The sequence below is a fragment of the Micropterus salmoides genome, unplaced genomic scaffold, assembly GCF_014851395.1.
Source record: "Micropterus salmoides isolate LMB-PRFRI ecotype aquatic unplaced genomic scaffold, ASM1485139v1 Ms_hic_scaffold_13, whole genome shotgun sequence".
NCBI classification, from domain to species: domain Eukaryota; kingdom Metazoa; phylum Chordata; class Actinopteri; order Centrarchiformes; family Centrarchidae; genus Micropterus; species Micropterus salmoides.
In genome coordinates, this window is record NW_024040374.1 from 21,616,289 (window position 1) to 21,641,797 (window position 25,509).

General features: G+C 41.4%; 2 protein-coding genes across 3 annotated transcripts; both read right to left on the reverse strand.

The window, feature by feature from the left end:
- Nucleotides 1–1,735: 1,735 nt before the first annotated feature.
- On the reverse strand, nt 1,736–18,608 carry LOC119900888 (serine/threonine-protein kinase TNNI3K). Of its 2 annotated transcripts, XM_038716187.1 has the most exons (25): nt 17,852–18,608; nt 17,477–17,585; nt 17,222–17,307; nt 16,850–16,947; nt 16,409–16,519; nt 16,219–16,317; nt 15,986–16,124; nt 15,030–15,174; nt 14,832–14,936; nt 14,574–14,668; nt 14,309–14,458; nt 14,141–14,224; nt 13,998–14,054; nt 13,101–13,193; nt 12,953–13,010; nt 12,670–12,864; nt 11,752–11,856; nt 11,613–11,665; nt 11,202–11,254; nt 10,594–10,726; nt 9,418–9,527; nt 6,046–6,105; nt 5,751–5,920; nt 2,406–2,485; nt 1,736–2,049 (listed from the first exon to the last, which is right to left on the reverse strand). In XM_038716187.1, the coding sequence occupies exons 1-25, from the start codon at nt 17,889–17,891 to the stop codon at nt 1,970–1,972; spliced, it is 2,508 nt and encodes an 835-aa protein (XP_038572115.1). In that variant the 5' UTR covers nt 17,892–18,608; the 3' UTR covers nt 1,736–1,969. The 2 variants fall into 2 exon arrangements, with proteins under 2 accessions (XP_038572115.1, XP_038572114.1); XM_038716186.1 differs by having other exon boundaries at nt 12,953–13,193.
- Nucleotides 18,609–18,658: 50 nt separating this feature from the next.
- Nucleotides 18,659–22,168, reverse strand: LOC119900889 (fucose-1-phosphate guanylyltransferase-like). Its single transcript, XM_038716188.1, is given in 5 exon segments — nt 18,659–20,248; nt 21,570–21,605; nt 21,608–21,661; nt 21,778–21,945; nt 22,038–22,168. Coding segments are annotated over 5 exon segments (1,746 nt in total). The 5' UTR covers nt 22,111–22,168; the 3' UTR covers nt 18,659–18,833.
- Nucleotides 22,169–25,509: the final 3,341 nt, after the last annotated feature.

The window sequence follows — 25,509 nt, forward strand, 5'->3', positions numbered from 1 at the left end:
AGGATGACGCCGCCACAGACACACAGCAAGTGGAGGAGGGGACTGCGGTGACAGACTTCATACAAAAAACGGAGAGTGAACAAAATGACAAAGAGTCCGTGAACGGGCAAGACGTGGGGTCAGTAGAGCACCAACGAAGCAGGGGATCTCTGGAAGAAGACACAGTTCAAGAGGGTTTAATGGAGGATAACGCTGAGCAAACTGATATTTCCAAAACTGAGGTGGAAAGCATGGCAGGTACTCCTCATTCAGTAACCAGTGGCAGGCCTGAGAGCGTCTCCGAGAACCAAACTGAGGAGAAAAGAACTGATGATGGTCCAGACTTGAATGAAAAACCTGCAGCAATTGAAGAGTTAATAGATCTTCTTTCATCTAAAACAGAGAAGCATCGTGAGCATTCGTCAAGCCCAGAAGAGCTCTCCGAACCGAAAGCAAATGAACTGAGAGACACAGAAGAAGAAGCATGGGAACAAAGTCGACAAGTTACAGAAATAGCTGATTTTACAGCGTCCAAGTCAGAAGATGGAAGCCAGGAGGAGGCCCGTCACGAAGAGATCCAACCCACGGCGTCAGACAGAGCATCAGCGGAGACAGAAGAGACGTGCAGCTCATCCAAGACATCGCACACACTCTCAGTAAAGATCGGCTGAGCACTTTCTCAGTGGATGAAACATTGTTTGGTCAAAGTTCATATCCTCTGCTGACTGCCGTGAGGACAGAGAGTGGACATTAGAGATTCACACGTCAGAGCGGCACTAAGGTGCACTGAAGCTTTACTTACTTTACAAGATAACATACAAAAGCAGTTCAATTGTAAAAGTGAGTATTTATAAAGCGATTAGACAATCAGATGACTAGATCAGGAAACGTAATTTGATTTCAGTTTTGACAGAGTCCGTCAAGTGTCCTATGGCTTCTATGTTTACATTACAATGACTTGTTATATAGTCTTCATCCCTCAGTCACCAAGAAGAAGAAGCTGCATAAGGAGTTTTGACGGCTGCAGGAAATGTTTACAATAGCCCATCTCTTCCTATTGTTGGTAACAAAGAGGCAAAGTTTGCGTGAGGTATCAAGCACAGCTGCTATCACCTATTACCTGTAAACAGATACTCTTCCACTCACACTCACAAGTGAGTGAATAATTCATAGTTGTTGGACTCCCACATCTTATTTGGTACACTTTACATTTCCACAGACCTGGCACAAGCACTTCACTACAGGAATGTTAACCAATGATTCATTTATCATTAGGCTGCTAATTAGGTAATTAAAACTGTTAACATTTTGAAATGTCAAACCTACGCACTGATTTGTGTCATTACTGCTGCTAACACTACCTCTTATTCAAAAACATACTTAGAGACTTACTGTATATTTATTTGGATTGCCTATTCACCCGATTTTTATGGCAAGTGTGGGTTTGTGAGGCTTCATCTTTTCATTTGAGATCTGTCAATGACTGAACCCTGGTGTGATTTGGCCACTCAGAAAAAAAAACAGTGACATAGATAGTGACGTTCTGCTTCTTACCCCCCTCACTTGAATGAAGAGCGGGTGTACATTTGATGTCAGAATTAACGCGAGCTTTGACTGAGATTCTCAAAGCTTGTATTTCAGATTCGTGCAAACCATGTGTATACAAAAACAAATGGTGCTTGTCATACATACAGTATTTACAAGATCTGAAAGCCTCAACAAAATATTTAAAAATTAATTACATACATTTGTAACCAGTAAATCAAATTTAACACAAGACTGTAGATATTAGGAACTAAGAGTACTGTAAACAACTCAACCCATATACAGTATGGTACAACTAAATACAATTTAGGTAGCAAGTTAGTTAGCAACATCTACTTCTACCATCTATTTATACAGTTTTACTTCAAATGAATTGTCAAAAACCAGGCATGAATGTCTGGATTAATAAGGCAATAATAAAGCGGACTAGGAGCTCAAAGCAGGTTCAGTTACTGTCCTCGAAGCTGCCACTGCTGCTGAAGGAAGAGCAGAATCTCATGGTGCTCATGGGATCAGACACGTACCCTGAAACAGAGACACTTATTTGTGAATAATAATGTTGATAATAATGTTGACACTATCAACAATTAAAACAAAAGGCTGGTGAATAAGGCTGATATTATTGTTGTAGGAAATCAGTCTTTTCAGTCTTTTTTTAAATAAACATGTATATTAGTGACTGTATATTTGGGGAGTATGCCACAGACAGGGTAGGGAAGTTGAAAAAGAAGTTGGTTTTTGTCTTTTGTGTGGGATTTGACAATTAGGAAAATATAGAATAGCGCTAGCCTTTTAATACCTAAGACCAAAACTTTTTTGGAAAAAGGTTTATTATACACAAACAATTAGATCAAAAAAACTGAAATAACCAATTAACAAACCATTTCGGTCAATGGGGGAAAACTGCATGTTCCTTCTGAGTTCCTCCAGTGAAAGGCCTCCGGATGCACGACGGCGCTCACTGAAAAATAAAATAAATGAAAGCAACAGTACTCATTAATCCACTGCAAAACAACACTAGTCTAGAAATCTATACTGCTTCGTTTACATGGAGAAGGACAGATAAGATGGAGCCAGATAGAAGCAGAAGAAATTCAATATGTAATGTCCAACCAGGCCGCTCTTACACAGTATATAAAATTGATGACATGTTTGATGGGATAAACAAAGACACGATCCGCACACTGCTTTACAAAATGAAAGAAATTTTTAAACAATATTAAATGATCAGGGGTGGTGGCACAATGGATAAGACACATGCCTTTGGTGTGAGAGACTGGGGTTCAATCCCCCACTGTGACCCATCCACCATTGTGTCCCTGAGCAAGACACTGACCTAATTGCTCCAGAGGCGTGTGACCTGTATAGCAATTGTAAGTCACTTTGGATAAAAGCATCAGTTAAATGAATAAATGTAATATGATCAGCAGCATTTATTTATAGGGAATCTCTCTTCTAACTTTGATAGAGCACCAGGGAGCTACAGACAAGTCACTGCCACGCCACAAAAAAAACAACCTTCTGTTAATGGCTTCATGGTGACTGTTACTGGGCACTGACAAACACACACACACACAGAGACACACAGTACAGAGGCTTAAAGCCCGGCGTCTAATGGGGGCCTTACTCCTCGGTCAGAATGCCATGCATGTTTTATTGGTCAGAATGCCATGCATGTTTTATTGCATTTGCTTTCCTTTGTTTCCTGTTCAGTATCTGAGCAACAACACTCCTCAGTGTAGACATAAGTATCTTAACTGATCTACATGTTGGCATAACAATTGTTGAGAGGGAGTTGTTTCTGCAAATCAGAGCAAGCCCAGACATGATGTTTAGTTAGCAGAGTATTAAGCTGAAAACATTTAATTGAACCTCCCCTGGTGATAAACAGCTTCAGATTTCTGAAAGCTTTTTAACTACTTTTTGCGGTAATTTTTAAGGCCTATCCAGCTGGTAACCGGTGTTCCCTCTACAACAATCACTATAAAAACAACATCTATATATTCAGTTTGATCTCAGGTTTATTTTCAACCAATCAAAGCTCTGACAAAAGATCTCAGTATGGCTGAAGTCCAACTGTTGTGTTTATTTAAACACTAAATTATCTCTTTGATGCAGTTTCACTCTAGTCATTTTTATAGTCATTGTAAATGTCACTGGGCCATTAACTTGGCTGCACATATAATGACTCGAAATTCTTAAAAGTATAGCCTGATAATGACACACCATTGACATACCATTTTATTTCAGTATTAACTGAGTCACTGTGTCGTGTGAACATCCTTCAGTTACATCAAATCATCTTTATGTGCCCACTTGTATGTCATCACAAGATGCAGCAGTTGTTGTGATTGCAAGTGCATGTTTTTCATTCTTTTTCTTCAGCAATATGCTCCATCAGTGGCCAGGTGATCTCAGGTGGAAAGTTGTCCATTAGTGATTTAAAGGGATTGACTATGGATCACTCCACCCAGCCATTAGACTGTCACAGACTATTTCACATTAAAGAAGTTATGTGGGTCATTAGGTGTCGGCATTTCCATATTAAGCTGATTGCTTGATTGAGCGAATATCAAGTACATCGTTTTAGATGCTGCTTTTAAATTCTGCATCAGGGCTTTGGCTACATTCATTTGAGGAAGACATCTTTTGAAGTAGGTGGCACAACTGTTAAGGTCTCCCCTTCTTGTGTTAAAAAAGATGAACATGACATCTCTTCTGGGAGCATTGTCAAATTTCTCCAAAACTATACACCAAAATTTGTTTTGGAGTAAATATAAGGAAAGAAAGGAAGCCGCTGAATCGCGGCAGAATGATGGATCTACAACGTCAAGTTTTAACAGTTTGGGAGTTTGTGGAGGCAGATTTTAGCACCCTAAAGGGCATTCAGACCAAAAGCGAAGTGAGCGTTGGGGGCGGTGCGTTTACATACAAAGTCAATGCAAAGACATGGAGCCGCGGTAGGGAGCAGCGCTCCAGCTTTTGGACAAATAAACACCCGCAGTCGGTCAAGATTATTCTCTGACAACTGCGCTGTTTACTCGTGGGAGGAGCTTGGAGTAAACTTTTATTAAATTGGCTTTTTACTTTAATTTTTGGGAAGCGAGGAAGTTGAACTACCTGGTGAGTTCAGAAAACATGTGTCTGTAACTTTATTCCAGCTATCGCTGTACTTTACTGTGACCAAGTTAGCATAGCATAGCCCTGATCAATTCAAACTCCATTCAGAAAACAAACACTCCGTACTTGTATTGCGCCTTTCTAGTCTTTTTCGACCACTCAAAGCGCTTTTACACTACATCTGCATTCACCATTCACACACTGAGCCTAAGTGCTCAAACGGAAACTAACATTCACACTCACTCATACACTGGTGGAATAGCCGCCAGGGGCAAATCGGGGTTCAGTATCTTGCCCAAGGACACTTCGACACGCAACCAGGGGGAGCCAGGTATCGAACCGCCGACCTTCCGATTAACGGCCAACCCGCTCTACCTCCTGAGCCACAGCCGACCCAAATTTTAGAAATTGTTGCCCTGCTGTCTTGCTGACAGACCTGTCAAAGCATAAGTTCACATGTTTAACAAATCTGCATCATATTGTAGTTATTTCGGCATCAGTTTGATCCGTTTATTGCAATTTAATCACAGCAAAATGTTTACTTTGGGTTCATACAGCTGTAGTAATGGCGAGTTGTGTTTATTCGCGTTGTGTATGAACACTCAGCAGTTGTCCAGCGATAAAACCCCCGCGAGGAGAGCGTTGCGTGGATTAAATTCGCTTTTGGTCTGAATGCCGCATAACTACTGATTCATCCAATAAGAGGCTCAATTCTCGAGTACACTGTATATTGTATACAGTGACACGTGCAATATATTGGTTGTTTTATATGGATTTTGACAATATTTAGGGAAGTTAAGTCTTATTACTCTGTTTCTGCATTTACAAAACTGCTCTGAAAAGCCAAATTGAGAGGCCACAACTGTTGTTTAATTATATACCAATCAAGAAACATAAAGTAATTTTGTTCTACTGCTAAGTCACTAAATTAGACCCAACAGCAGGGTTACCAAAGCATCATGCAAACACCTTAAGCTGATTAAAGACTAACTCAGACTCTGCTTCAACTAATAGTTGGGTTATTGGGAGGGTGTGAATGTGGCAATTGTACAGCAAATGATTCTCACGCCCTTCACCCGTCTGTGGAGGTGCTTGAGTTCTCTTACCTTTGAGTCCAGAAGGCGTAGGCGCGAGTGTTGAGAGCATACTCGAGTTCAAAGCGGGAGCGCAGGGCGGCCACGTGGCTCCGGCCGGGTCCTCCTCGCCCCAGCAGACAGTCAGAGGATGAGGAGGGCGACAGGGAGCCGCTGCTGTTACTGGAGGCTGGAGACATCAGCTGCCCCACACACAGAACAGCAGAAATACAGTCACAATTGTGAGAATTGATTTATCACAACATAAGTGTCATGCGCTGCAGCCTTAAATGGGATGACACTTGAGAATATGAGGCATGCTATATACCTCAACGTTGCACAAACATTCCTCCAGGTTGGAAACCACTTCAGAGAATTCAGGCCTGTCCTGAATTGGAAAAAGCAACACAGTACAATCAAATGCATCAGGTGGCCACAACAGACAGACACGTGTGTTCTCTCAAACACAGCCCTGTATGTTGTGCTCATTTTAGTCCACCCACACATGAAGCAAGGGTGAACCCTGCTTCAAAAGCAGCCTTTAGATCTCATGCCTCACTGTAAAAGAACAAACACTGCCACCCCGGAGCTGTTCAATTATACATCACATCCCTCAGACAGGCCAAGGTCTGTCCACGTGCTACTTTCACTATAGAGACAGGAAAATGAAGACAGCACAGTAAAGATGAAAACATAACAACATGACAAGCCTTTGCCAGCATCTCATTTTGATCTTGGCAAATGCTTTTCATAAATGATTGTGTTTGTGTAGTTTCTTTGGTCTTTCAAGTTTATATGATCTTGTACTGGGGGATTTTCATAAGCCTATTAAGAACAACATTTAGCAATTTCAAATTACATTGGTGTCACAGAAGCAGAAGTGTTCATCTGAGAACAGTGGTCTGAAATCTGCTTACCCTGCAGCATGAATTCTCTCAGGCTTTAACAAATACCTTTGTACAAATCCTGTAAACACAGTGCGGCGTGTCCCACTTTTAAAGTCCGTGGTAGCTGGTGTACTGGTGAGGCACCATGAGAGAGGCGTGCAACATGAAACTTTATGAGCCTATTATAGTGTCTCAACGAAGCTGCCCTGGGACAAGGTGATCACAACTGGTTGGCAACCAACAGGAAGGAGATGTAGCCCACCGCAGAGGGAGGATTGTGCCGACATGCTCGGCCGTGTTATAATGTGTCTTGATGAGGCCTGGCTAAACATCACAGTGCTGAGAGGGATAATACAGGTAATGCGTGCTCCTGAATGTGATGAGCCATGCAGTAATGGATCATCAAGGGCCCAATTCATTACTGCTGCACACATTTGCAGGGGCAGCTGACTCGGCATCAGTTGCCTTTCTGAGCCATTGTTGTCTAAATTGCTAATGACATGGAAGGATTTTATTGGGGAGAAAAGGAAAAGGCTTCAGATTATCATGATAACCCAACATGTCCAAGGAACTTGGCCATAAGAGGTGAACATTCACACCTGCAAAGAGAGCATCGTAGCAGCTCAACGTGAAATAAAATATACACTGGCTTGCCCGACAACTCAAGTTTCACAAGTGCAGCGGAGGCAGACACATTGATCGAGGCTAACAGTGATGTAGGAGGTACTAATAGAGCATCTTAATAGTGGACACTGTTGAGCAGGTATGTGTGTGTGGGGGAGACACTACAGCCACATATACGAGGCTATTATGCAGCCAAGATTACCCTAAAACTTTGCACAGGTATGCATGTTACCCTGCAAATAGAACGTGGCTAAGAATTACATTAAATGTATGAATTGGAACATCAATGAATGTGGAAACCATATTAAATGAGGGAAGTTGCTGTCATATCTGAAACACAACCAGGCATAGCTTTTATTCAGGAAACCCAGATGATTAAGCAGTTGAACTTAAACAATGCTAGGTGGATCTTATTTTCCATTGTTTTATTTATTTATGTTTTTAAAGTGAACAAAATGGTGTAATTGTACTGATAAATAAGAAAATATTACTGTAAGTTTAGTGTCCTCCTTCAGGAGGTCAAAGATAAAAGCACTCCTCAATGGGACTAAGATGATAATCAATATTTATGCAACTACATTTTTCCATGAAGTGAATGTGATTCTAGGAGAATTAAAAGGGAAGATAATACTAGCAGGGGATTTCAACCAACTTATCTTGATTTCCAAAACCATTATAAACGGTGTTGTTACTTGTAAGTTAAATCCAATGGACAGATCACACTGCAATAGAGCTTTGCATTGACACAGACTGGAATACAAAGGGCAGATGGAGACCAAGATGAGGCCTTTAAGTTATTGCTGAAGGAGGACCAGAAATTTTATTTTAAAATTAATACCTGGAGTACAGATACCTCCAAAGCCTATATAAGGTGACAGATTATAGCGCAAGAAAAAAGAGAGTACACAAAGATAAAGGAACTGGAAACGCAGATCGAAAGTCAAGAACTAAAATGATGAATTTATCTCCAACATGCCCAACCTCTCTTCTGAACAAGCGGAGTCATTAAATGGTCCAGTAATCGAGAACAAAGTCAGAACAGCTATATCAGCTATGAAGACAGGGAAATCACTTGACGGGTTCCTGGCTGAATATTATAAACAACATAGCGATACTTTAACTCCAATACTGCAAGAGGTGTACCGTGAGGACTTCCCCAAACCTTTAATGAAGCATTAATATTGTTAATATAGGGACACAACAGTCTAGATTGTAAACTATTAACCAAGATCCTGGATTTATGCTTGGAAAAGGTTTGCTGAGCATTATCCTAATCTGGCTCATTTAATCTTTCTCTAGTTAGGGAGCAGGGTTATTCTTTATCACCCTTATTGTTCAAGATCGTGTTTGAAACACTGGCTATTGCTATTAGAGCTAATGCAAATATTAAGGGGGTAGAAAGAGTTGGGAAGGAGCAAACATTATTATTATACATGGACATTAATTAAAAACCCTCAAAATTCTCTACCCCTCTAATGGACACAATATTTAATCAATAGCAATTTGTACTTTAAATGCCAAAAACATTTTGGTTCAGTTTTACATTTCATATGAGAATACAAAATGGTCAAAACGTTGTGGATAAAAGTCATATAATATTTGGGTAACTGGGTAGGGATGACATTACCATTATATCCACAGCTATGTCTATTAGGTGACAAAACACTAACCCAAATTTCAAATGGGGACTTATCAGTTGCCATGGTAGGGATCTTAACAGCTGGACAATCCTTAGACATTGGAAAACCCTGAATAGCCTAGATTTTAGAAGAAGAAGAAGAAGAAGAAGAAGAATGACAAAAACAGCATCATATGAGTATATGCTCAATAAGATAGATGGTAGAAATAAAACTAAAGCTCCTGCCTGGGAGCTGTCATTTTTGAATTCTCCCTAACCACTGACATTGTCTCACTCTGGCAACAAGTGAATGTCTTGCTGGTCGAATTGCCAGTGATGATGTCATGTACCAAAACCTTGCATAAAAAAAATCTATAAAACAAAGCAATGAAAAAAACCATCCCTGGCTGAGTATACACTGGACTGCACAGCACCTAGTGGATATAATCTACATTGTGTAAAATTTTATAAAATGTACAAATGAATTGAGAACAAGTTATTATTTGGGCGACTATTTGTGATAATCAGAACTAAAATGAAATTCAAGAAAAGGTGAAATTGGGTCATTTACCTCTGGGCAGGCGTACCAGCCTCTCATCAGAAGTGCAGAGATGGGTTTGGGGATGGAGTAGCCAATAGGAGGCCGGATGTGATGGTAGGCCATGTCTGCTGCTGCAGCAGCTGAGGACAGAAGAACATCTGGTTAAAAATGATCTAATGCCGTCTGACAGCCTTTTTGTTCTGTGCTTGTGTACTATTCTATTTTTCTTGTTATGTCACTGTAAAATGTATAAACAGTGAGCAAAATATTTGCAGCCACACTCTATAGACAGATATGTTATTCAGTCAGTTTGCCACTTTGGTCCAGACTGAAATATCTCATGAGACTTTGTACAGATGTCCATGGTCAACAGAATCTGTATCCTAATGACGAACTCTATGACTTGTCATCCTAAGTGCCACCATGAGGCTGAAATTTGTGCTGTTCAGTGAAATTACTCAACAGTTACTGGGTAAATTGCCATTACATTTGGTCCACACATTCATATCCTTTATTGGATTAATTGTAGTAACATTGGTTTGTCCAAAACCTTATGACATTACTATCAGCCTCAGCTGTAGGCTACTTTGTGTTAAATGCTACTTAGCAAATGTTAGCATTCTGAAACTAACTAAGACATTAAACATGGTAAATAATGTTCATGCTAAACCTTTGCATGTTAACATTGTCATTTTGCATGTTAGCTTGTTGATGCTAGCATCTAGCTGAAGGTACAACGCAGCTTCACTGAGCTGCTAGCATGGCTGTAGACTCTCAGTGTTGTTAAAGAATGATCCAGTTTTTCCTTCACAACTGAGTCATGATATAAATGTCAAAACGAGCAAAAATGAAAATTAGAAAATTAGAAATTTTATGCAGTAGCAGATATTTTTACTTCTCACAGAAAGAAAAGCACAGGTGTTTCTAATTACATTAACAATGGCTCTGTTTTATTCAAGTATCCCAGTAAGTAATGGCAGTGTGACAGTGAGCCAGTACGCATATTACCAGGACCGTACAACTGAAGCAGCTAAATGAAATTCAGCCATCATTCATTTTATTCACTTTTTTCTACTGTGTCATGTCTAAATGTGCTCAGGGAAAAGGGTGTATTGTGTCAGAGGCCTCTAGAGAGGACCCCCCTCGGGTGAACTGTAGTACACACACTTAATATCACCATTTAAGCCTATGGCTGATGAAAAATACCAGGTTTCAAGTGAGCAAAGGGAATTTCTCCAGTAAGCAGCTCCCACAGACAGAGGGCGTAGCTGAACATGTCTGCCTTCACTGAGTAGCGAGTACACTGGGTGAACACCTCAGGAGCCATCCAACGCAGGTTCTGCACATACAAGCACATAAAGCACACACGTATAGGCACATACAAAAATCATAAAATTGTGGTAATAAAAAATCATACACACACAAAAAAAAACAACTAACTGAGGCTGAATTTCTGACATAAACAGTGCGTCCCAGCAAGGGCAAGTAGCTCCGCACAACAGGCACTTCTCAAGAGATGTAACATACTTAACACCAAACTGCAGGCCAAGCACTCTGGTTAGTGGATGAGTCAGCACACTGAGAAAAAATCTGCATGAAGGCAGTTTTTTTTAGCTGCTGGGTAATTGATGGTAGGTGCCAGGAGAAGCTTGAACCTCGGCAAAATAACAGCATACACTTGAATACAAAATGCCTTATTCTTCTGTGGATGCCGCAGATGGTGTGAGAGAATTTGGCCAGAGAGGAAGAAAATCTCCTTCCGAAAGGACTTGTGTGTGTCATCAACCAAATCGAAAATAGGAAACAGCACTGACCCCCGGCTGCTTGGTCATGTTATCCTCATCCATAGATTGTAGAAATCTAGATTCTGCAGAGGAAAGCATGGATATTCAATGGTCAAACAAAGAACATCCACCAGCCGTTGTTTAGCTGTACTTTTCATCTAGACTCACTAACACTTAGCTGAGCCAGTGAATAAAATCTTCCATTGCTAGTATTACAAGAAACTGAAGTGAAACCAACACAAACACTTCCCCCAGAACACATACTCCCCTTGAGTGTAGGGATGGGTTATAGCGAATATATTACATATAACTACATTTAAAACTCTCTCTCTCTCTCTAACTCTATAAATGTTTAACCAGCTGATGCTGTTTGGATTGAACTGCACAGTATTTGTTAAATTTTCCTGCCCAACAAATAAAACACTTCAAAATGCCACTCACCTCCAAAATCAGCCACCACTGCATGTCCATCCTCATACAGCAGAATATTGTGGCTGGAGGAAACGCATATATTATTAGTCATGACAACAGTTGTTTCAGACCAATCCCACCACATATATGCTTCAACTGCAGCGCCCACCTGTTGAGGTCCCTGTGGATGATAGGCTGGGTGAGGTTGTGCAGGTATTCCATGCCCTTTGCCACATCAATGGCAATGATGAGCTTGGACTGCAGGTCGATAAGCCTGTCCATTGACACATCATTAAAGCAGTAGCCACTTAGTGCCAGATCAATGGTCCCTGCCAATCACACACAGCACTTTACACAGATCAATAGGACAGTCTATAAAGACGGCACCTGGCCACACAGTTAGCGGAACACTTCATCTGGATCAATGATGATCCCGGCTAAGCGGGAGAGATCGGTGAGGGGACGCTTCCAAGGAGGATAATGAGACCTGAAACAGTCGGCTGTGCTGTGCAAACGGGCCCTTGTCAGAGACTGAATAACTCTTTAAGGTAGTTTGAGCTCTTTTTAGATCTAAACATCAGGATTTAGTCAACGTCAAAGTGTGTGAGGAATCAAACATAACATCACAGGAACTGATGTTAACCAGAACCTCTACTTTCATTTTTAAGCGTCCTTTGCATAATTTATTAGTAGTTTAACAGAAACACATTTAAGATGGAATGCAATGCAGCACAAGGGCCCTGTTTTTATTGATTTAATTTTTCTTCAATCGACAACTAGATCAATCGACTGATAACTTCAGCACTACAGTAAATCACTACAAGTCTGTTGTGTTGGATTGCATGGCTGCGATTATTCTGGTCAGTTAGTTTAAATCTGATGTTAACCTGCCACTACTTTAACCACGCAAAGACTTAAATACTTCTGCTCTTTCTGTATTTGTGTAAAATTGTTAGAGGTGACAACTCCATGGAGACATCACTGGGAAGTTCAGTAGATGCTATGTGTGTCAGTGGGCACTACATGAGTGTTAGTACAGCCAGTATAATATACTATACGCTCCAGTGTGTAACGCACACTTCCTCACCTCTTCTGCTCGTGCAGGAGAGAGAACAGTGAGCCTCCAGAGACATATTGAGTTACAATGGCAAACTGGCTGGGGTCGTCCAGACACGCCCCCACAAACTGGATGATACAGGGGTGGTTGAGACGACAGAGGATGGAGACCTCTCTGCAGAACATGTCCACGTCTGACTTCGAGCAGTACGTGTTGGCTCGATAGCTACAAACGACAGTGGACATTGAAGAACACATCAGTTTTCCCCTCACCACAGGTGAGATGCAAAATGTCATGTTTAATAGACAAGTACCGTTTTATGGCAACAATTTTGTTTCTGCATTTGCCTCTGTAGACTCTTCCAAAGGAGCCTGAATGAGATACAGATTTGAAGCTCAGTAGTATTATCTGATTAGCACACGAGCTGAAGAGAAAACAGAAAAGGTAGAGCATAGTGTTACCTGATCCGATAATTTCATTAAACTCCAGCTCAGACAGCTGAAGATGGAAGTGAGATGGGAGGCTGGCCCTGAGCAGGAGAACTTCTGCTTTCTCTGAAAACAGAGGGCAACACAGGCTTGGTGTCTTGGAAGAAGATTTAATGGACTGTATTGTCATATGTGTGTCAGTGTTACTTTTAAATGCTGTTTGACTGCCTTTCTTAGCGAGGTCTCCATTGATAAAGAGATTGTCTCAACGGGCTGTTTCCTGGTTAAATAATGGTTAAATAAATAAATAAATAAACCATTTCTAGAAAATTCTATCTCATTGATGAAGATCTTTACATGAGTTTAATGCATCATTAAGAATAATTTGAGAATCACTTTATTTTCAAATTGGTGTATCGCTCTAAAAGCTAATACTCAGGTCAGATAATATGGAGAGGGTATATGGCCAGGGTATAATGTATAAAACTGGAGTTGAAATACGGATCCGGAAGCGTGCCAAGGAAAAATAAGTTTACAGCAGTTAAATGTTGCCCCATAATGCAGTTCATTTGTCAAGTTTTTGGCAAATTTTTCATCTGAAGGAGTAACTGTTTTTTTTTTCTGCCAAGATTGCATGAGGAAAAAAAGTGTTTTATTACAGAGCCATGAGGGCATTCAGTGTAAGTCATTAAAACACAATTAAACTACAGCTATGGTGAAAATCTTATATATATATTTCCTTTTGACTGATTATTAGCCCCTTTCTGCAAATAGATCGAACAGCCATCAATAAAGTATAAATATTAAGTATGAATATGACAGAGACAGATCTGTGTTTCACACCGCCCCCAGTTTCACTGACAATGTTTGCTGTCATGTCAGCTGACAGCAGTGTGGGAAAATCTGCTGTGCCTCACTCCACCTCACTACCTTTAGTCATGCTTTTGATCTTTCCCAGAGGAGAAGGGACGGAAACGTAGGACCCGTCTGGAAGAGAGACGTTCAGACAGATTAATGGGAGGACTTGTCTGATTACAATCCAGATAATCATTTCCAGAGGGGGGGTGGTTCACCTCCTCCTGGCTGGGAGTACTCATTGCAGGGGGAGTCATCTGGACGTTTGTAGTGTTTCAGCAAGGTGACAATAGCATCGTGACCTGAGGTAGAAAAACACAAGAACAGCGATACTAGTTTTCATTTGATATTTTCTGACAGCCAAGCAGATCATCCCAGAAACAGACCTTTTTCATAAGCCCACATCAGGCAGGTCTGCTCGTCCTTCTCCCCACTGGACCTGCTGGGGTCGCAGGCAACCAGGTTCATGTCTGCCCCGTTGTCCAGCAAGAACTGTACCAGGCGGATGTGGCCGTGGTAACAGGCACTGTGTAGGGCTAAACAGAGTAGTCCTCGGTAGACATTTATCACTCATGGCATACATGCAGTTATAGTGAAAACCGCGCTTAATTTAACTGCACATGTGAATAGAAGAGTTTTGAAGGATGTCACCTGTGTGTCCATCTCTGCCCTGATGGTTGATGCTCATAGCATTCTGGCTCAACAAGAACTTCACCATCTCCAAGTCTTTGCCATAGGTGCATGCACTGTGACACAAGATATAGGTACTCATTATCACCTCAGAGCAACATGAATCACAGGTTAAAGTTGATGCTCATAAATTAAACAACGTGTCAATTCAGTGTGTGAAGTATGTGTATGTGTTTCTGTTTTGCAGGAGATAAATAAATACAGCGTGTGAGACAATACCTGTGAAGTGCTGTCTCGCTGAATATGTTCTCCTTCGACAGACTTTCATTGCCAGAAAGCTGTATAATCTCTTTTGCTGCCTCAAATTTCCCATTATAGCAGGCCCTGATGAAACACAACGTTCAATCCAGCACTTGATGTCAACTGTATCAAAAAATATAAACATATAGAAGGCTACTGACACTGTAAACCATTTACAAGTGTAAAGGTGTGTCGCCGTAGATGTTGACAGAGTGAGGCTGTACGTCAAAGTTGCCCTGCAGGAGGAAGCGCACGATCTCATGGTGACCAAAACGGGAGCAGAAGTGGAGAGGAACATGATCTTCATTGTCCTGGGCATTTACTGAGCGAGAAAGAAAACATCTTCAACATCAACATCATCATCTGCACTTACAGAATCGAATTATCTTCTCTGTGACTTTTTAAGAATGAATCAGTAGGTTTAGCCAGTGGATGTATTGGAGCTTAAAGGCTATTTTACACACATAAGTAAGTATATACTGTAAAACTTCAATTAATAGCCCAGGCTTTTATTTGCTTCAATCTCTGAACTCACCCTGCCTATATCTGGGATAGGCGTCTATATGAGACAGGCCCTGTTGGCACAAACGCTTGCTCAGCAAAGATGGGAAATAGGCTTCTATCAAGCTATCAGACGAACACGAAGACGAAAAAGAAGAAATAATACACACATGCAAAAACATAATCATTCATTTAATCCAGGCCAACCTCATGCACAGAGATAGAGACAGAGAGAGAGACCGACTGACAATGGCGCTAAATCTGAATGAATTATACTTTGGTGCTCACCGTTTTTGTTAAATGAACTTAACACACAAACTGATCTAACTATATTTAGCATGTCCATATTGACCAAAGTTTAAACATTTTTCTAGGCAGCTTAGAACTAGCTCAAAAGGGTGACCCAGTGGGCTTTCAGAGGTTTTATACAGACTTATAAGACCAGACTTCTAATTGAGACTTGCGTTCATTTGTCAAAACGTGTCGCTACACCAGGCCAGTAAACGGGACAGGCGTCTAATAGGGACTAGGCTTTTGACTGAAGTTTTACAGTATTAACCTATGCTATTGCGTTTAATTAACACTGACTCAAGTGAATTTTTAATAAGTAGGGAAGCACTATGGAGTTTCACCGTTAGCTTTGCTCCCTTCCCCCATCAGCAGTTTGACGATACAGAGGAAACCCTTGGCTGCAGCCAGGTGCAGTGGCCGGTCTCCTACCTCACCACTCGCATTCACATCTGCCCCAAACTTTAGCAGCAGCTTTGCCACCTGAAAGGCAGAGATACCCAAGAAAATTTAGATAAATGTGTCTGTTTCCTGAATTTTTTCAGTTTTATTTCTTTAACTGATATGAGCAATTTACCTGCTCGTGGCCGTTGTAAGAAGCAATGTGCAGTGGGGTGAAAAACACAGCATCCTGAACATTCACAAAGGCTCCATGCTGCAGGAGTATATCTGCTGCCTGTTGGGGCAAAATGGCAAATTATGAATATTTGAAATGCAATGAAAAATGTCACAGCTAACGATACAGACAAATAAGGCCCAGCTCTCACCTCATGGTGCCCAGCCAAGGTAGCCACATGCAGGGCAGTGAGGGCACCGTAGCCCACCTGCTGCACGTCTGACCCTCCATGGAGAAGTGCAGTCAGCAGCTCAGCATTGTCCTGTGGTGCAGTAAAAAAAAAGGAATACATCCAAAGGCGTTGAGGTGAAACCATAACTGCTGCATTACTGTCCAACACTCACTTTATCGTCTCAACCATCACAGCATAAAGGTTAGCCATGATTGTTCTGCCTTCACCACGTGCCTGCATTAACATCACAATAAAGCAAGAAGCAGCTAAGCCTCCTGGCTTTGTGTGTCTTTGCACTCCACCATGTGGTAAAACGTGAGACAGCTCTTCACCACATACCAACACAAGCAAGACAAAGACCTAGATTGCTCCTTGAAACACATTTCGAAACAATTTTTATTGCTCTTTAATTCTCTTCACCTTGTAAGCAGCCAGGTGGAGTGCAGTGAATCCATTCCTGGACAGTCTGGAAGGACGCAGGCCTTTGAGCATCAAGGAGCGAATATGGGCCTTGTTACCTGGTCACAAATACGTGATACACATTATGTTTAACCATTAAGAGGCAGGCAAACTGTCCAAATAGTTAGAACCATTTCTTTCAAATGTATTTTTTACTTTCTTGCCAATCAAATCTTTTTGCACACTTTATTTCAAATCCTCTGTTTACTTCTATTTGACCAACACCAGAAAGGTCATCTTGAGACAATAATGTCAGTCAGTCTGTAGTAATCCTTTCTTCCACCATCACATTTTGTTGAGGAGTTATTAATAGACTGTAGTAGTCATGCATACCTCCACATGCGCAGCAGAGATGCAGCAGCGACAGCCCCTTCTCTGTTCGGTAGCTCAAGTTCACCTTCTGAAAAGCTTCATCAGAGCTGAGGCACAGAAAAATCAACATCACCTGCTGGTGACAAGTGAAACCCGACTGACAGAAAAGTAAGCAGGCCGAGGAGAATGTAGGCATAAAGTGCACATGTGGGTTATACTATGACTCACACAGACTGAAATTCCCTTTTTTGTTTTCAAACAGAAGTTTTTTGTCACCTGAAAGCAAGTTTGAGATCCACGAGCTCACTGTCTTTGAGCTGGAGGTCGTCTTCCAGCTTCTCGACAATCACAGAGTACGACTCACCCACCTTCTTCTTCCACTCATCTTCACAGCCCCGTCATCAGGGTTAAACATAACAATTAAAAAGAAAAACAAATACACATATTTTACCTCCTATATAAATGTGTGTTAAATAAGTTCAAACAACTGTATCACTCACTCACAGTTTAGAAAAGGCTCGTCAGTGTTTGTGATAGAGAGTGATAGCAGCTAACAGTAAAACCCACCCCTGCAGGACTTACTTCTTCAATTCAAACCTCGTTCTTATGCCTGTGGATACATCTGACAATAAAATTTTCTCACGTACATACCTGTACATGTCTGAGATGGTCTTGATTTGTAGTTTCCCATTGATAAGGTCCTTCTCTTGTAATATGCGCTGTATAGTTTGGTTTACTAGAGTGAAGCAGTAATACAATCTCTCACTCTGCCACAATTGCACAGGTCCAGATAAAGGGGGATCATGGCTGTGGGCTAAAAATAAACACCTTTGAGTGGAATGCCTAACAACTACAACAACTGATCTCTGCAAGCAGGCGTCTATCAGTGTGACTGTGTGTTCTTCTATTGTATTGAAATGAAGCAAGTGATCTGCTGTGCCTGATACTACAATCAGTATGTGACATAGGAGGGGCTGGTTGATTTGATGGATCTACTTGACATTTTTGTCCATGCATACGTTCTCTGTCATGTATTTTTCACAGCAGACCTGGTGACTTGTCATAGCAGGAAAAGCAAAGGAGGAGCTAGTATCATTAACAATGACTATGTTCCAGCAACGTAGTAAGTAATACTGTTATTGCTAAATGTCTGCTGTGAATTAAAAAAAAGGTTAGATGAAAATGCCGTTTGCCTTCATGCTGTCATATAACAATGGACATGTCTATGAAGAGCAGTGTGCCAGATGCTCCAAATATCAACCATGAGCCAAACTGGTTTTCTCTGTGTCTGCTGATGTACCTTTACACTTTTGTCGCTGCCAAACTAACAGCTTTTCCTCTTGTCCTGGGCAAAGCACCACTTAAATGCTAAGACAATGACTTGCAGATGAGGTATTAAGCAAAATGCTTCTAAGACACTAGAAAGTTATATTTTTATATGAGACAAGCTTACAAAAATTTTAAGAATGAACTTTATGAAAGGTCATACTCACAATGAATGACATGACAGCAAAGACAAATATTTGATCATCATATGATCATACAATACACAAGGGATTTATAGCACAATCACTGTTATGTTGTACTGACAATATAAAACTTCTCACATAAATCTCAATTTAAAAAAGTAACTTCATTTGTTTGATTTTCTTTGTGTGATGTCTTCATATAGTAACTTCCTGAACTTCAACATCTCCTCCAGGTTCTTACACTCTAAGGACTCTTGCATGGACATCAGCTTTGTGTCTTTAGGTAAGGGGAATGTAGAGCCACTCAGGACGGCCTGCAGCATCTCCAGAGACATCGAGAAGGAGCTTTGTGGATCAGAGCAAACAGGGAATAAACAAGCCTTCCACAAACTACAGCTTGATGCGTCACCGGAGAACTTAAGGTCTTCATTCTTCAGCCCCCAGTGGGGCGGACACTCCGCCAGGCTGAAACCACAAAGCTTCAGCTCTTCCATGTACGCAGCGGCTTCCACACTGTGCTTCAAGTTGTCATTAATCCCAAAGGCGACAGTTACAAACCTGGTTTGGTGCTCGTGATTCACACACAGTGAATGCATGAAGACTCCATCGGGCACCGAGAGGCCCGCACCTACCCGGCAGCTGCTGATGATTGAGCCCCTACCTACGGAGGCTCCCGCTCCCACTCTAGAGTACTCCACGACTGATCCAGCTCCCACACAGCAACTGGGGTCGAGGATGCTGCACATAACGCAGCATCCCGAGGAGCCTTCAGAGTTCTCATTCATATGTATGCTGAAGGCAGGTGACAGGAGGCCCAGCTCGCTCCTCAGCGCCACATCCTCAGTGAGGTGAAAGAGGTACTCTGATGTGGTTCCAAAGTGATAAAACTTGGAGTTGTTCAGGAGAATGACATTCAAGGGTGTCCCTTTTAGAAAATGGAAGATCTTTTGGCGGATTTCCACCAGACCACTCTCCTCTTTGGTGACATTCGCAGTATTGTTGGTGTAATCTATCGTGGCTTTGGAGCCCAGTGCTTGGAGAAAGTCCCCGTATGCGTCCACCTCACAGTCCAAATGTCCCAACTCTTTCAGCAGCTTAAGAAGAGACTTTGCAGTAGCATAGTCAACGTAATAGGTGCTGTCTGTGTAGACAAACTCAGCATCTGAAAGAGAAAAACAACCGCTCTGCCTTTTACAAACAGCTCCACTGTCTCGCATCTTACCGATGCTCGGCTTGTGTAGAAAGTGTAGGCAGGAAATGTCCTCCATTTCTGAGTGAGCGGTCTTTTCGTGTGAATCCAACACAAACACTCCATGAGTAGTCCCGACAGATAGCGGGGAGGGGTGGGCTAAAGCTGTAAAGCCAGGTTTGTCAAACCTAACACTCTCATCCTCTGCAATACTGTAGAGCTCTATGTCATCTGCACAGGTCACCAGTACGCCAGGCTTCATCTGGGAAGGGAAATCCACATACATGGCCAGTTTGAGCTCCAACATCTGGTAGAGGGGATCACCCAGTGGCATGGCGGTGAAGATTTTTCCCAGGGCGCTGGCACTGGGCAAACGCTGACTCAACCCTCCTGGAAGGATAAGAAGAGATATGACAAAGTTGTGAATCTGTTCGGGTTAATTAAATGATGATGATCCTCTGCTGTAGGAGTTGATGGACTGGTAGATTTCACTTGAGAATGCATAAAGAGTGTAGGGAGTTTTTAATGTTTACATGTTAGACTTAAAAGTAAAAACAAATGAGCAGACATGGATGCAAGAGTAGCTGTGAACGAAGAGTAGGATCTGCACTGTGCGAGTCGAGAAGCGGAGCCCTGTCGCGGTGATGAAGTTTAAAAGGCAGGCCATAACGTCATGTTAAAGAAGACTTGCTTATTATATTAGAGGAGTAATACTGTCTGCTGTTTGACTACAGCAAGTGGCTTTAACAATTCATGAATAGATTTTCAAAGACTTTTATAGTATATAAGCACACAACCCATCCATCTTATTTTCTTGTTGGCCCCTATTTGTATTTAGGGACATAAAGGGATGTGGATGTCATCATTGCATGTACTTTTAGCGCAGAATTTATTAGTCAGATAATCTAATAAATTCATCGGCCACAGTTTTTGATAATCTATTCATCGCTTCAGATATTTTTCAAAGCAAAAATGTCCCACAGTTTCTGGTTTTCACCCTCTAAAATGTGAATATCTCCTACTTAATTTAGGCCTGCATGATAGTAAATTGCGTCTCTTTGGCTGGAAGGGGCTGAACGATTTTGAAAAAAAGATGTAATTGCAGTCATTTTGACTGATATTACAACTGCAATATGACTTGCGATACTAAGGAGAATGATAATTTTTACATCGTTATTCTCATTTTCACTGAAAAACACATTAAAATGAATTAAGGTGTGATTTCTGAAAGGCTCTGCACCAAACAAAGATGATTACTTAGTTTTACTAAGTGTCTAGAATATGATGCGTAGGCCAAGACAACTCTGCAGCACAACTATATTTAATTTAAATAGTATTTTGACACACATATCACCTTCAACAAATATTGTGCCTCCTGCAATTTTGAAATTGCAGGAGGGCCATATTGGGATTTTGATGAAATTTCGATTAATTGTTCAGACCTATTCTAAAACTGTGAACAGAACAAGTTACACGAATAAGATGTATCGGGCTCTGGAAAATAGTAACAGCAATTTGTTTTGTACAATTTTGTGACATTTTATACACCAAACAATGAATAGAAAAACCAAAGTAGTAGGCATATCAATCAATAATGAAAATAGTTGCAACCCTACCAGCATGAGTTGGAGGAAAAGCTAATGAAATAAATTATTTATATGTAACCTATTTAAATGTATAACAGCAACAAAAGGCCAGTAAAATCTCAAACCTGCATGGATCAGGATGACTCTCAGCCTGCCCAGGGTTTCCCGTAGATGTCACTCAGCTGCTGCAGTGCGTACAGAGTGGAGCCCCCATTCCCTTAAAAACACATGGTCATATTGGTAATAATGATTATAATAATGTAGTGCTTTGTTGATCCCACCCCGAGCAACAAACTGAGGGCAGTGAATTGAAAGTGAGTGTGACTCACTCACCTATTTTAGATCCAGGCGGATCTGAGAAGACCTTGTAGTGGACTCCAAGGGGAAGCTCTTTCCTGTCAACTTTCTCACTGATCTGCAGCTCGTATGCTTCCCTCTGGCTCACATCCACAGCGGTCACAACCACCACGTCCCAGAACTCACCGGGCTGCACCTCCCGGTCTTCAGGTACAGAAAAGCAGCGGGAGAATAGAGCACAGGCTTTTAGGACTGACTACAAGAAGGGCAGGTACATAATCACATATAAAACTCACCACGCAGCGAGCTGAATTTTCGGAGTTTTTCTCGTGTTGCAATTTGTAACTTTATGGTACATTCCTGGCTCATATTGTCGCCTCCGATATCGATTAAATACACTTCGATAATGTCTCATAAGTTGTGGCTACGGTTATGCTTGGTGTAGCTTGACCGTGCCTTATTTCCGGGTATCGTCACGTGGTTTGTTGTGTTTACAACGTAGGCCGGGGAGGGAGTGCATAGAGCACAATAGAGCACGTGGTGATTGTTAAAGTGCAGGGCAAGGATCTTAGAAAGGATGATGTTATGAACCCAACTTCTTATTCTCTGCAATGAATTTACGTCTAGGATTAAATATTGATTCTAATGAATGTGTATTTTGTAATATAGAAATACACATTCACACATAGGCCTACATGTCATCTGATGTGCTCTTGTAACTTATCAAAATTATTTTGGGAGGATTTTTACAATTGGAGATTAAATACTAATTTGACTATACCGGACTTGGCTTACAGTAATGTTAGATTAGGTCTTATAATGCAGGAAAGAGAGTTGGAAATTTTATACAAAAACCTGATAATTCGCGCTAAATAATATTTTTACACAAATGTAAATTCGTACACTCCACATTTCACTACATTTTACATTAGATTCACTGAAAGTGATTACATCTAGGAAGGCAATATTTCTTAATCCACTTCATGTCAATTTTATTATTTAACTGGGCACACATTAAAAGAATGGGCATATTTAGTTGACTAGAAGTTCATTCTTGAACTTGGAAACCATAGTTTGACTAAACAAATAAAGTGGACTTGAGTTTGATGAACTGAGTCTAAAAATATGAGAATCAGCCTTTAAAACCCAACCAGTTCTAGTCAGTAATGATTCATCAAATAATCCATTGTCATTAGAAAGTGTACTCACTCCCTTACTGTAACCTGTTACCTATTATATTAGCTTTATTGATCAGAAATTACTGAGTATAGTTTTTAACAAACTGTCACTGTTCACATTGTGTCACCGTGACAACAAACACATGACAGCATCCAAAGTATTGGCTGCATGTTTGTTTGCATGACATTAATGTATTTTCGTTATGCCATGTCCCTGGTGCTGTGCAGAAAAAGCAGATGACAGGGTACTAAATGTCCATGACAATATGTGGGAATGTCCAGGGATTGGTTGTCTGTCTGTTTTTTTTTTTTTTTTACAGATACTGAAGGTAGCAAGTTTGGTTGAAAAGGAACTGGAGGATGAATGCATGCAATGTAAACAACTAAGGATATCTTTAACATTAAGAGTCTGTTTCTTTCATAGTGAAGGCTGCCTTCCTTATGACAGCCAACAGGTTGCATGCAGACCACGAGCAAAAGGAGATGGTAAACCAGTCTATGGAGCTAAAGCAACAAGAACAACGGGCACGAAGCACTCTGGCAGAGGCAGCGGAGCATGCTTGGATGGTGGTCGCTCTGCAAGTGTTAAAGAGCCAGGGGGACAGGCAGGTGCAGATTTCTAAAAGAGAGAGGGAGGGAGGGTGGTTTGAGAGTGACGGCCCTTGGGGGGCGGCTTGCCTCACTGACCAAGGCCTTTCACAAGAATAGCACACACCAGATGCTCTTCAGTGACCTGCAGAGTGGTGTGAAAAGGCAGCAAGCGCCAAGGCCAAGTCACACACACACACACACTCACCAGGGATGCTTTGGACAGGTGTATTTCACAGGACCACTGACTGGCTTGTGTCTGACAGTATTTCATAATTTTACTGAAATGCATTCTATACAACAATTACATTTTTCTATACAGATGCATTCGCTTTATACTTGTTTTCCTGTTTTGCTGTCAGGAAGCGGCGTGAGTACAACAGGATGATCACGGAGCAAACACAATACCTGGAAAACAGGCAGAGCTACTAATCCTTTAAACCTCGGCCAGCAGAGTGTTTCACTTAGCCTCCACCGTACTCCCTGCTGGCCTATGCACTGTCACAACACTAAAACCACAGTTACAGTGGGACACAACTCCAAGCTGTGTTTCTTTCTTTTTCTCCTTAAAAAAAATGGTTCAGGAATGGACGGAATGCAGAGTGCTGGAGGTAAACCCCGACACAAACAGCTGAAATGAGCAATCCATAGGTCTTTTGTGTTTATTGTTTCAGTTTAATCAAGAAAAACAGCTGCCATGTGGGATACTTGGCCATTGAGCGTCAACAGTTATACAATCAGTGTAAGAGTTGTCGTTTTAAACTATACATCGTTGTCTCAAAATAAAACAGCATCATCACTCACTAAATGTACATCTTGGCTCACTTATATTTTAATCAAATAGTTCAACTTTAATTAGGAGGTAGAAAATAAAGTATAACGAAGAGGCTGATTCAAAACATCTCTTAGACTAGTTTCATCCATGTAGTTCTGTGAAACTGGCAATACATTACATGGTGATGATAGTCATGATCATAAATTACTGTGCACAGAAGGCTTGCCATAAATAGCGGCTCTATAAAACGTAACGCTTAAAATCCAAGAGAGATTGTGAAACATTGTGCACTCTTGCATACCTATAATCTAGCTGAAAACATGTAGCAAGTTCTTAAAAAGACCTGTACAGTATTTCTTTACCTGTTCAAAGAGATTTCTCTCATTTCTGAATGAACAAAGTCATATAGTGAGAACTGAGGTTTAAAGACTACAAATCTATTGCAAAGACGTCTGTAATCTCAGGGTGGAACGTGTGCTTCGTCAAGAGCACAGCACCTCCACACAGCAGAGGGTGAAATGGGATGGACAGTGAGATGGTCCTAATCCCTGCTACTGATGCTACTGCTTCTTTGTAGGAAGACCATGGAGCACTATTGTGTCACAGTGCGGAGGGTGGCAGAGCTGCCAGGCGTCCTGTTGGCCACCAGGAAGTGGCTACAGGCAGAAAAAGCGCTATAAAATGGAAGACAGGCCAGCGAGTCTGTGGAGATGTAGGGCAGGACACCGGCGTGGCTGGTTGTAGTAGGTGATCTGAAACAAAACATATCAGGTCAGAAGTGGCGAAGTAAACCACTGCAGCTTGTTATTACTTTGCGTTCGTTTTGCAGTTGTGAATTGTTAGGGTGCAGAAATGTGCTCATAGCAAGCGGGATGGTGAACTGCGTGACCCTCTCTTGGCCAACCTTGTGACAGTACTGGACTCTTCCCAGATTGTAAAGCCAGCACAGAGCACCTCTCCCCTGGTGTAGGCCTCAGTGGGAGGGTGAGTGGGCAAAGTGACAGAGCGCAGAGCGATCAGATATGGGTCCCTATGAGGGACAAAAGAGGATAGCATCATGAGGCTTGAGAAAGAGCAAGAGGCATAAAAATATAAGGTGGATTAGGTATGTAGTTACAGCACTGGCATCACATGGCTTCTTCTAGATGCCAGCAAGATGAAGTCCTGGCCTTTGCCCCCTTTACTGACAGACGGTGTAGCTATGTGATAAAGGGTGTCATCCTTATC